At 59.4% G+C, this 12,106-nt stretch overlaps 2 protein-coding genes across 2 annotated transcripts in view; one reads left to right on the top strand and one right to left on the bottom strand.

The window, feature by feature from the left end:
* Nucleotides 1–5,784, top strand: part of MPPED1 (metallophosphoesterase domain containing 1) — a 64,430-nt gene extending 58,646 nt beyond the window's left edge. The window contains exons 5-6 of the mRNA XM_069490952.1: nt 2,454–2,567; nt 5,666–5,784. Of these exons, the coding sequence (XP_069347053.1) occupies nt 2,454–2,567; nt 5,666–5,784 (233 nt within the window). The remainder of the gene's footprint in view (nt 1–2,453; nt 2,568–5,665) is intronic.
* Nucleotides 5,785–10,699: 4,915 nt separating this feature from the next.
* The window catches only part of EFCAB6 (EF-hand calcium binding domain 6), a 201,151-nt gene continuing 199,744 nt past the window's right edge, over nt 10,700–12,106 (bottom strand). Inside the window, exon 31 of the mRNA XM_069491269.1 lies at nt 10,700–10,822. Coding sequence (XP_069347370.1) covers nt 10,700–10,822 — 123 coding nt within the window. The remainder of the gene's footprint in view (nt 10,823–12,106) is intronic.

Consider the following 12,106-nt stretch of genomic DNA (forward strand, 5'->3'; position numbering starts at 1 on the left):
CAACCCGGCCTGTCCAGAGGAGCCCCGGCCAGGACCTGTTCTGAGTCCAGCTTGCTGGGGCGCTGGGGACACGTCTCCCCATTGTCCCCCCTATTTCCTGAGCGCCACTGTGTGCTGGGGCCTGACTTGTGACCCTGTGGGCTCCGCGCAGCAGCGGGGGGCTCAGGAGCATCGGCCATTCCACACATGGCACTGGCCCCAGGACTGCAGACCCCAGTCCTGGGTGAGGGACCCCGCCAGGACCCGGGCACGGGGCTTCCCCCGGCAGCCCTCCCCCACCAGCACCCTGGGCCCAGCCCCTCACCCCCATCCTGGCTGTCCCCAGGGAGGCGGATCCCCCGCCCAGCATTGCTCCTCACCCCCACCGGTCATCCTGGTCTCACCGAGGTCTCACTCGCCTGCAGACCACTTCCTGCCCCGCCGCTGTCGCACGGGGGCTCTCTCAACTCTCCCCTCCCCCTTTCCCCACGCCCTGCATCCTCTCCATCTGCACCGTTCTGTTCTGCCTCCAAACTCTCCCAGCTCCGTCCCTTGTCTCCACCCCTGCTAGCCCTGCCTCGGTCCCAGCCCGTGTCCTCTCCCCCGACGGCCGCCGTGGCCTTCACTGACCCCTCAGCCCCGAGTCTTGCCCCTTCCAGTCTGTAGAAGGGGTTCTCTGATCCTCGCGTATGCCGTGCCATCCCCCTATAACACTTGGTGGCTCCCTCAGTCCTTAGAATGAAGTTCCAACTCGCGGGACCCTGGCCCAGACCAGCCTCTTGCTCCCACGGCTGCCTCCACGTACCCACCATCGCGCCCTCTGTGCTGGGGGCCGGCCACCCTGTGGGTGACGCTGGACCAGGGGTTAACCCCGTGCCACGCTAGCCTAGAGGGGCTTGCAGGCTGCAGGGTAGAGGGTGCAGGAATGGCCAAGCCCAAGGGGACCTGTGCAGGGGTGAGGGGAGCTTGGCCAGGAAAGACGGCGGTAGGGCGAGGCCCAGTCCGGCTGGGGGGTCGTGGGCTCACACACCTGCCAGGACCAAGCTCCGAGCCCGTGCGCCACCCGCCCAGCCGGTGCCCTCGGCGTCCCCCGCACCCCAGACCCCAAGAAAGGAAGGTTCGGTAGCCCCGCTTGTGAGGGAGCCCACGGCCCTGGGCTCCGCCCAGCTTCAGGCAGCACAGCGAGACTGTGGCCAGGTTGGTGTCGCCCCCACAAAGCCTCCTGACCCCTGGGACAGGTTCCCCTCAACACGTGGTGTCGTCAGTGGCAGCAGTGTGTTTTTGTGTCCTTTCTTTCCCCCTCCCCACGCTCCCTCCCTCCCTCTCAGTCTTGCTTCCTGGTTTCCGTCTCTCCTCCCTTTTTCCCTCCCCTGCCTCCCCCTTCCTGCTCCCCTCCCCTCCCCCCTCCCCTTCCCTCCCTCCTTCCACCCGCCCTGCAAACACAGTGTCTTTGGCTCCCTGCTCTCTGGACGCCCCACCCTGGCCACTTGTCACTCAGGTGTTCCAGCTGGTGCTGCCTGCGTGTCACCGTCCAGACTGCACACCAGGAAGCCCTGAGCTGGGGGCCCCTCCCCGCCAGCACGCTCTGGGGACTGAGAAGGGCCAGCCTCATGCATGGCGGGATCCCTGTGCCCAGCACAGCACCCCTAACTGTTGAATGTACTGAGAGGTTAAGTGACTTGTCCAAGGTCCCACAGCCAGTGGGCAGCAAAGCCTGGGGTTTAAACCTGGGCTTTGTGCCAAGTCTACGCCCCACCATTCCCGCCCCCTTCTCTGCTTCCCCAACCCCCCACCTGTCTGTCTCTCATCTTTAAGTCGGTGTTGTAGCTTGCTTGGCACCCCTGTCCCTTCCCGGCGTTTGCAGAAGCCTGTTTGGCCACCCAGAGCGTGGCTGAGATGAGCCCTAATTGTCCGCTTGGAGTAATCAGTTACTGTTCTGTTTGCGTGTGGAGTGCCGTGAGGATTCGCAGCCGCTGCCGTCGGGGGCTGCTCCGGGAGGCGGGGGGCGCAGGGCAGACACAGCAGCCACGTGATCTGTGCTGCGTGGACCAAGTTCATGCTTATGATTTTGTGTTGTTTGTTTACAAAGTTTCCAACGTGGAAATCTTGCTCCTGGGCCAGGTTTCCGGGGGCCCTGCTCTGCCACCAACCACTGGGGTACCCTCGGGCCTCGGTTTGTTTATCTCTGCAATGGGTAGATGTCACCCTTGAGGCCACTCGAGCATGGATGGTCTGGGAACACCAGCGGTTCCTGCAGGGAGGCTCTCAGTGTTGCCCTACAGAGGAGTGGGGGGTGGCACAAGGCCCCGGATGGGACGCGGCAGTCACATGTGCATCCCTGGGGGCTGAGGCAGGGTGGGGTTCGGAGAGCCTGTGTCTCTCTGAGGCTGCAGATGCTGCCACCTGGGGTGTGAGGGGTGAGGGCTGGGCCTCCCGGGCCCTGTCATTGGCCCCCTGTTGTCTCCCCTGCACAGGCTTCCTGGACTGGGTCCCCAAGAAGATGCAGCGGGTGGGCTGCGTGGAGCTGCTCAACACGGTTCAGAGGCGCGTCCAGCCGCGGCTGCACGTCTTCGGCCACATCCACGAAGGTCAGTGGGAATGGGGGAGTGGGCCTCACACCGGGGGCTCCTGGCTGACCCCTCAGAGGACCGCGTCCCCTCTCTTCAGCCCTGGTCACCTCCTCCCTGATCTGCTTGGCCAGGAGGGAAATTACCCAGTTGCGCTGTTCACTTGTACAGCCACGTACACTCTTGGCTGTCGATCAGCCATTGCTGAAACGTCTAGTAATAGGAAGACAAACGCAAAATCTTGTGAGACTCAGGGGATACATTTTGCTTCCTTGGAGCCCTGCAGTTCTGCTGAGCCTCTAGGCTGGGCGGTCTTCCAGATGGGCAGGGGTTTTTCAGAGGAGGCGACATTTGGACCGTGTTTGGAGGATGCATTATATGTGGTGGGCACACTACGAATTCCTCAAGATAGGCTGATGGCCCTATCTTGTGGCTTGCATCCCCAGGGCCTGCATACGGTAGGTGTTTAATAAACGTGGAGGGACTGCCTGCCTGAGGGCTAGTGGAGCGGATAATCCACTCCCCCCACACATGGGCTGACCTGCTGTTCTGGCTTCTGCCTGGGGGGCTGGAGCCACGTCGCTGGAGGGGTGATGTCCACTCCACCCGGTGGGCAGTGGCAGGGCGGCTGTGGGTGAGGGGTGATGGCGGCTCCAGCTGCCCACACTGCACAGCCTGGCCTGTTGCTGCACATGGCGGTCGCGGGTAGACCTCAGGTGTCCTCACTGGAGCCTGGTTTCGCCAGTTTGGCACATACCCCTCTTTTAGCTCCTTTTAAACATTTATCCCACCTACGCAAGGCCTCCCTGTCACATCCCTGCTGTGGGGCGTACCCGCTCAGTTTCCCCCGAGCCATCGCCCGGGCCCTGAACCTGTCTGCGGTTGGACCAGGGCCCTTGGGCCTCCATCTGTGCCTGGTCCACATCGTGTCATTTCCCAGCTCAGCAGCAAACAAGCCCCAAACAATTCTCTGAGGGCCCTGCGGCTCGTTGTGGAGGGCAGGAGTGAGCGGGCCTCACCAGGTGGCGGAGCTCACCGACGCCGGCGGCAGATGAGTCACCGCAGGCAGAGCCTCAGCGGCCACAGGAGAGGCGCACGGCTCGTGTGCTGGGGATGATGATGATGGCTGTCATTTTCTGTGGCCCTACTGTGGGCATGCAGCTCCGTCAGAGCCAAAGCGCCTGTGACCCAAATCATACCTGAGCACAGTTGTGAACCGGGGTGAAGGCTGAGGAGGATGCTGACAAGCAGAGGTGGCAGGAAGAGGGTATGAGGGAAGCAGAGACAAACACACATCATGATGATGGTAATGACGGTGATGATGACAAAGGTGACAGTCATGGTAGTGATGACAGTGATGGTGGTGATGATGGTGGTGATGGTGGTGATGATGACAGTGATGATGATGATAAGGATGACAACGATGATGATGTTGATACAATAATGAGGGCGATGATGACAGTGGTATTGATGGTGGGGATGAGGATACTGATGATGTCATCATAGTGGTGATGTCAATGATGATGACGATGGTGGTGGTGGTGATGGTGGTGATGATGATGATGATGATGGTGGGGGCGATGATGATGGTGATGATGTCAGTGATGATGATGGTGATGATGTCAGTGATGATGATGGTGATGATGATGTCAATGATGATGATGGTGATGATGTGAGCGCCAAGGCCCTTGGCCCCCTAAAGTTTCTGTGAAAAATCACTGACATGAAAAAGATTGATTATTAGGAGAAAAGGCATAAAAATTAATTTAAGCCTTCAAACTGAAAACACAAAGATACAGGGGAAATTGTCCATTTTTATGCTTAGGCTCAACAAAGTATGAACAGCCATGTAGAAATATGATTGGACAAAAAAGTATGATCTGATGCTATTGGACTGAGGAAACCCAGCAAGGCCTGTCTGTCCAGCTTCCTCTCTGTGCAGCAACCTTCCTTCTGGGTGTGGGACAGGGCCCTCTCTGGAATGGGGGTCTCATGCCCTACAGTCAAACATGTAGGTCAGATAATTTCTTTATGGCCAGTTTTTACATAGAATAATTTTAGGTTTTGTGGCTGACTTTAAGGACAAAGGGTTCTGATTTCAATGACCTGATTTGGGGAAGAGGGATTCTAGTTTCTATGATGAGTCTTGGGGAAGAATGGGATTGAGAGACAGGAGGACAGGAGAAGGTCAGAGAAAAACTTTTGCTTCTGAGGCTGCTTCTGAGGTCTTCACTTTGGGTTACTGTTTTCTGAGCCCCAACAATGGTGATAATGATGATAATGGTGACGGTAGTGGTAGTGACGGTGATGGTGGCAGCAGTGGTGGTGGTGGTGATGATAATGGCGGTGGTGGTGGTGATGGTGGTGGTGGCGGTGATGGTGGTGGTGATGGTGGTGGTGGTGGTGATGATGGTGGTGGTGATGGTGGTGGCAGCGGTGGTGGCAGTGGTGCTGATGGTGATGGTGGTGGTGGTGGTGATGGTGGTGATGATAATGGCGGTGGTGGTGATGATGGTGGTGGTGGTGGCAGTGGTGATAGTGGTGGCAGTGGTGGTGGCAGTGGTGCTGATGGTGATGGTGGTGGTGGTGATGGTGGTGGTGGTGGCGATGGTGGCGGTGGTGGTGGCGGTGGTGGTGGTGGTGATGATGGTGGTGGTGGTGGCGGCGGCGGTGGTGGTGGTGGCGGTGGTGGTGGCGGTGGTGGCAGTGGTGGTGGCAGTGGTGGTGGTGGTGGTGGCAGTGGTAGCGGTGGTGGTGGCAGTGGTGGTGGTGGTGGTGGCAGTGGTGCTGATGGTGATGGTGGTGGTGGCGGTGATGGCGAGAAGGGTGATGGTGAATGTGATGGTGATGACGGTGGGACTCACTGTGTGCTGCTTGTGTGCCAGGCACTGGGCTGAGCACCATACATGGATGATTTTCTCACTTAATCCTCACAGCAGCTTGGAAGCAGCATCTGTCATTATCATCTCCATTTTACAGACGAAGAGACGGACCTCGAGGGTTTTAGTAGCTTGCCCCAGACACACCCAGCCGTGTGGCTGAGCGCCTTCTGCCCACCACGCCCCCCAGACCCTCACTGCCCTGGGTCCTGGCCTGACAGGCGTGTGCTTCCGTTCCAGGGTACGGTGTCATGGCAGATGGGACCACCACCTATGTGAATGCGTCCATGTGCACTGTGAACTACCAACCTGTGAATCCACCCATAGTCATCGACCTCCCCACACCCCGGAACTCCTGACTGCTCCCCGCTGCGGCAGCGCTGCCCGCCCGTGTCAGCTACACATGCCTGGCCGAGAGCACGGACCCCCAGCCACCCCTCCTTCCATGCCGAATGGCCCAGACAATCCGTCTGGCTGCAGGGACTGGCCCAGCAGACTCGTTGAGGTCTTGGAATGACCCTTCAGCCTTCTGTCACCTGGAATCGGGACCCTGTGTGTCCCCATCAGGGGTTCTGTGCTTATTACTTTTTCTGCGTGTACATCCCGTGTGTACCTCGTTAAAGGACCTGATAATCTCATGGCCCTGTCTTGCTTTGGAAATGACGGAATCTTCTTCATCCTTCTCAGTTGGACACCCTCCTGGTTTGTGAAGCTGCTGCTCTTGAATGGGTTTTGGAAGTTCTCGCACAAAATGTCCCTCTGCCCAAGGGTCTGTGTGGCTGCAGGCCCCAGGGTTGGGGGTGGTGGGGAGGTTTTACAGCCTGGGTGCAGACAGCCCTCCCGGTCCTCCTAGGCTGGAGAGGAGACAGGCCTGCTGGAGGTGGAGCCCTCCAAGGGGATGCTTGGGGACATCTCAGGAATTCAGACTGTCCCTGGCCGGGCCCACAAGCAGTTTGCCTGGCGTTGTCCCCCATTTCTTCCCATGGGCATTTTCGCTGACTTGGACAATGGCCTGAGCGTTCTGGGCACTTGCTGGCAGCCTGGATTTGGGGCACTGGATCTGCAGAATGAGCCCTCTGAGTGCCCAGGGCCAGCCGGAGGCTCCCGGTCATGGTGGGACAACCCTGGGTCCCTGGGGACTGCGCTGTTCTGCAGAACTCAGCAGCCTGGAGGGTCTGCAGGCCGAGGCTGTGGCCGCCCTGTCACACGTGTGTGCACACACATGCACACGTGCGTGCATGCACTCTCCTAGTTTACCTGTGGGCCCCGTGTTTCTCGTCACTGCCCCGCAGTGGGGCCATGTTCCTTGGTGTGGTTTCCTTGCACCACCAGGATTCTGTCTGCGTGCCCGCAGCTGGGGGACCCTAAAGGGCTCAAAATCCTCATTGCCCTGGTCCCGGCCAGCCCGTCAACGGGAGAGGGTGGCACCACGACAGAGCAGGCCCTGGGCTCCCGCGGCCCCACCTTGGACAGCTGTTTTCTCTTCTGTGGATCAGGACTGGGGGTGGGGGTGGGGGAGGAGCCAGCAGGGCTGGGACTGGGGAGGCCGAGAGGCAGGTCAGGCAAGCGCAGGGTCACATTCTGTCTTTATTTAAAATTTTGATATTTTGTTCATCACGCATTTTTTGCATTAATTTTGATTTTTTAAAAAATTGAGTCTGTGGAAACATTTTGATTTTTAACACCATTACATTAATATAGTAATTTGTCCTGATTACTGAATTTTTGCACCCCCTTTAAATTGTGCATCTGAGAGCAGGGCCTCGCGCTCTCCTCTGGTCCCAGCCCTGGGAACCGGCCTTTGATGAGTCCTTTTGCAGGTTAATCTCGTTCCATCTGCAGATGGTCCTTCAAGGTAGGTACTGCTGTCCCCATTTCAGAGATGAGGCGAGGTGACTTGTCTGGGGGCGCACAGCACACAAGGGGCAGAGGTGGGATTTGAACCCTGGTCCCTGGCTTCACAGCCCTCACTTTGCCATGACCCAAAGTTATGTCCCTACAAAGCAGTGCATGGTCCAAGGCTCTTTTTTTTTTTTTTTTTTAAGGGTCCTGTTCAAACCAGTCAGAGCTCTGAGGACTCCCGAGTCTGCGCAGTGTCCCCGCACCCGGGGAGGCTGTGGCTCCTCCCAGGTGCGTGGGCGAGCTGGGCCCGGCCTGGGGTGAGGCTGCCGTCCCAGGGAGCTGGCAGTGGCACCGTGTCGGGTTGGCAGGGGCTGGGCTCCCCAGGGCACAGGGGCCAAAGTGGCGCCTGGTAGCAGGGACGTTTGGGAGCCTCTTGGGGCAGAGAGAACACAAGGCCCTTTCTGTGCCACCTCTCCTCAGTTTCTATGTGGACCAAGAACTATAAACTTTAAACAAATCTTTTTTCCTAAGGTATCTTCAGAATATGGTGTATTTTTATGTGGGAAAGAGAAGTTACGAAGGCAGCTGTTACTTTAAGAGCAAATGCATTAAAAGTCGTGAGGTATGAAAGATGACGGCGTGCTCCTCAATCATTTTGGCATAACTTGATTGTGGCTGTAATTTTTTTTTGTCAAGCATGTCAGACAATAAAGTCTTTGTAAAAAGAAAGAGAAGTCCACGGGTGCCTTTTACCTGCGCGTCTCGGCGGGTTGGTGGGGCATGTGGGAAGGGCGGTGTCGTCCCAGGAGTGCCGGTCCCAGGCGGAGCGCGGAAGCCAAAGTCCCTGCACGCGGCGGCAGCTGGCACCCCTGGAGCCTGGCGTGCCCTCCTGCTGAGAAACAGGCCAGAGGCTGTGCCCAGCCGGCACCAGAGCACCTCCTCTGTGCCAGGCTGGGGGACAGCTCCGTGGGTGGACTGTGGCCCAGCGGCCCTGCACAGAGGGCAGGGATGGGACCGCACAACGCTCGGTGACGCTGTCCCTCTGCAGCACCACGGAGCGCTCCGCCTCTGCCCAGAGGTTACAGGAGGGTTCCCCAAGCAGGAGACCTCAGAGCTGGGCCTCAGAGGAGGAGCGTGGGGCCTGCGGAAGAGGACAGGAGCCCAGGGGGAGGGGCCGACAGGAGGCACGAAGGCAGGATCTTGGTCGGGGCGAGTGACTCCTGGTGCTGTCCGTGGGGGGAGCCTGTCCACCCCACTCAGGGCCTGTGACACTGGCCTGGGCCGTCACTCTCTGCCTGGGCCATGTCCTGCCAGCTGTGAAACTCTGGATAAGTTAACTTCTGGTGACTCAGTTTCCTTGTCTGTCAAATGGGGATACTCACGTGCCGAGCCACAGTCCAGCACACGCCCGTGCTCACCAGACATTGGCACTGCCCTGTCCCTTGGCCTGACTCCCGAGCTGGCGTCCTCCGGCCCTCACAGGCCTTCCTTTCCCCAGAGTGAAACCTCTTCCCAGGACTCCTGCCGCCCACACGCCAGGTCCCACAACAAAGGTAGCACGTGGTCCTCCTGTTCCTACAGAAGAGGACACTGGGAACCAGGGAGGGGTGTGACCTGCACAAAGGCACATGGAGGAGCTGCCAGGGAACCGCGTGGCTCTGTTGATGCACCTGCTCGGGGCCTGGACTCAGGGCTGCCCGAGCACCCCACGTCCTGCAGCGGCCGACTGCCCTGGGCCGCCCCCGGCCCCCAGGTTCTCTGGGATCTTAAGGTCTCCCCAGCCCTGGCCTGGCCAGAGCCCCTCAGCCTCATCCCTGATGCCCGCCCTGGCGGGCCGAGGAGCAGGTAGCAGGGAGCCACCCCTCACCCCCGGCCACCTGTGCTGCCTGCACAGCCGGCCCTGGCTTCGTGACAGCTCACGTGGCTTCTGGGGAGGACATTTCACTCGTTCGTCGATGAGCGGAAGGATCGTGCTGTGTCCTGATGGGCGTGGGGACAGTGAGAGGAACGGCCACAGCAGTGAGGCCACAGGAAGGGAGGGGAATCCCATGCTCCAGACCTGCCCTCCTGGCGGCGGGGCCGCTGTGGGTGCTGGTTTGTCGGCCTCCCTGAGGGAGACCCCAGTGTGCGCGGCCCCTGCCGGGCTCACACGTGTGGCTAGTTAAGCACCACGATGGCAAAGTCCTCAGTCTTACACAATTTGGTTAACAGCAAATTTCCACAACTGCAATGAATCCAGACATCCTAATTCAGGTCAATTACAAGCAAAAATTAGACAACTAGAGAAGGTCCCCCCTGCACTCACCAAATCACAACTTGGGGACCAGGAGGCGCCTGCAGTTGGATGGAGCAGAGCCAGGCATGGCGGAGGCTGTCCGGGCTGAGCGGAGGAAGCCCCGGGCCAGGTGGAGGGCCCGTGCAGGGCACCCCCCTTGCTCAGAGCTGACATTGCAGCCTCCCATGGGTGCCCCCCCCCAGTTTGGGGGTCCAGTCTGTGGACAGGGTGTGGAACACGGGCCGGGGCCTCTCTCCCCGCGGAGGCGGGCAGTCCCCGCGCACAGGGAGAGCTCTGCTCCGTCAGGTGGGGCCCGGTTTGGGCCCCGCGCAGGACTCTGGTCGGTGTGACCGGGGCCCAGATGGGAGTGGAGGGGCTGCCTCACCCTCTCGCTGCACCCCTCCCTGACAGCCCCTGGCCGCACAGTCCGGCCAGCTCTCCTGCCTGCAGCTCCCAGTCCTTGGAGAACCTCCTGGAAGGCAGCAAACTCTATCTGTGTCTCCCGCTCAGCGTCGCAGCAGGTGAAAGGAGAACAGCAGTTTCCAGGCTCCTCTGAGCTCGCCGAGCTGTCATTTCCGAGGAGTTCCCGTCACAGTGGTCACTGGCGCTTCCGAGCTGCCGGCTCGGCCGGACCTCGGGCGGCCTCAGGAAGGCTGAGCCCGGCAGGGCCGCCGGGGCCGGACGTGTGAGTGGTTCTGGGGTGATGTGAGGCTGGCTGGTCCCTGAGCAGGGACAGGGACAGCGCAGCGTGGCACAGATGTCCTCCGGCCCTGACACGGGACGCCGGCGGTGAAGGAGGGGGCGGCCCTCAGAACGCGGGTGCGGGCCCTGCGCCCTGCATCGGGGACGCGCTACCCTGCAGTCACCAACACAACCTCCAGAGACTCCACGTGTTAGAGCATTTTATCATTAGCAGTTTTTAAATTCTCAGGAGTCATTCTTGCAAAGACTATTTTATTTGCGCAAACTAACGGGAGAAGGCGCCTGAGCCTGGGGGCAGCTAGCGTGCGCCCCCCAGGACAGACCCAGGCCAGCCTCGGCTTTGGGTTTTGTTTCTGGAGACACTTTGGAATATTCATTAAACTCCCCAGTTCTCTGATTTGATTAGTCTTGAAACAAGCCCCGTGGCCCTGCCTGTGGGGTGCCCCGCGGGGTGCCTACTGCAGGAAGGCCCGGAGGAAGTCGTTGTAGGAGACTTTCGAGGACAGCGTCTTGTCGTAGTACTCCAGGATGTGGAAGAACTCCTCCTCGGACAGGTTGATGCTGTACTGTCTCAGGACCTGGAAGGCAGAGAAAAGGGGCCGCTGGGCTTGTCCTGACCCGGATTTAAGGAGGCAGGCTGCCAGGAGGGGTCTGGAGGACACGTCCCCCCTCCAATGTCCCCTCCCAGTAGCGTTCTCTCTCCTCTGTCTGCACAGGAAGCAGCCGCCGAGGGCAACCTCCCCGCGCAGCCGGGTGTGAAGCACGAAGAGGCAGAGGGTGCCTGAGGGCCGGTCAACGCGTTCAGACGAGGACAGACAGACAGAGGGCTTGGAGGCGACACCTGGCCACAGGCCTAACCGGGGTGGGGCTGAGGGGGGCAGGGCCAGCGGGTGCAGGTGCACGGAGTGGCTGTGATGAGACAGAGCTGCCAGCGGCCCACCCGGCATTCACTGCCCCTTCCTCTTCATGTACAGAGCCCCAGTTTTCCCACAGGCTGCTCGGTGTCCAGCTAACAAAACAGTTCTCAGCCTCTCTCCGTGCTAGGTACGTTCTGGCCAGTGGAACCTAAGTAAGAATGTTATGTGGAACTTCAGGGAAGCCTCCTGTGAAGGCATGCCCGTTTTCTCTCCCTGCCTGGAATACGGATACAATGCTGGGGCTCCAGCAGCCACCTTGGAACACGAGGTGATCCTGAGGAAGGAAGACGAAGGTGAGGGGAGTAGAGCAAAAACACGGTCCCCGTGAAGCCACCGCACCAGCTCCAGACCACCCACCTCTGGACTTCTTTTACATGAGGGAGAAATAACTTCCCCCTTGCTTACGCTGCTGTTATTGCCCCCTGTTGTATGCAGCTGAAACAAATCCTAACAGATAGACCCTAGTAACAAGTGAGTAAAGATTAGGTCATCAACTTCCTATCTACGTTTTGTTACGATTAGTTTCTAAGAGGAGACTAGGAAGTCGGGGTAGAAGGCCAGGGGGCTCCCGGGCTCTGCGGGATGAAAGCAGGAAAGGAAGCCGAGCGGGGCTGTCTGGGAGGGGCCCAGTTACTCCTTCCGAGAGGACGACGTCTCCATTCTAGTGTGCCCTTCCCACGCCATGGCCAGGTTCCTGGGAAGCTGACGGAAGAGGAGTAACAGAATCTCGCCCCACTTCCTTCCCTTCTTCGCACGAGAATGCCTGGCTGAGATTTATACTTGACCCCGAAGTACAGACAAGGCGCACGTGAGCCGGAGAACCGGTGCAGGGTGTTCGCTAGGCTGTGGGGGGTGGGGCACTGAGGGGCTGAGACTTGTGTATTTACCACCCAGGGACACAGGGACGGATGTCAAAGGTGAGCCCCAGTGTGCGCAGCAGGGGCT

Source organism: Eulemur rufifrons, chromosome 16 (assembly GCF_041146395.1).
Source record: "Eulemur rufifrons isolate Redbay chromosome 16, OSU_ERuf_1, whole genome shotgun sequence".
Lineage (NCBI taxonomy): Eukaryota > Metazoa > Chordata > Mammalia > Primates > Lemuridae > Eulemur > Eulemur rufifrons.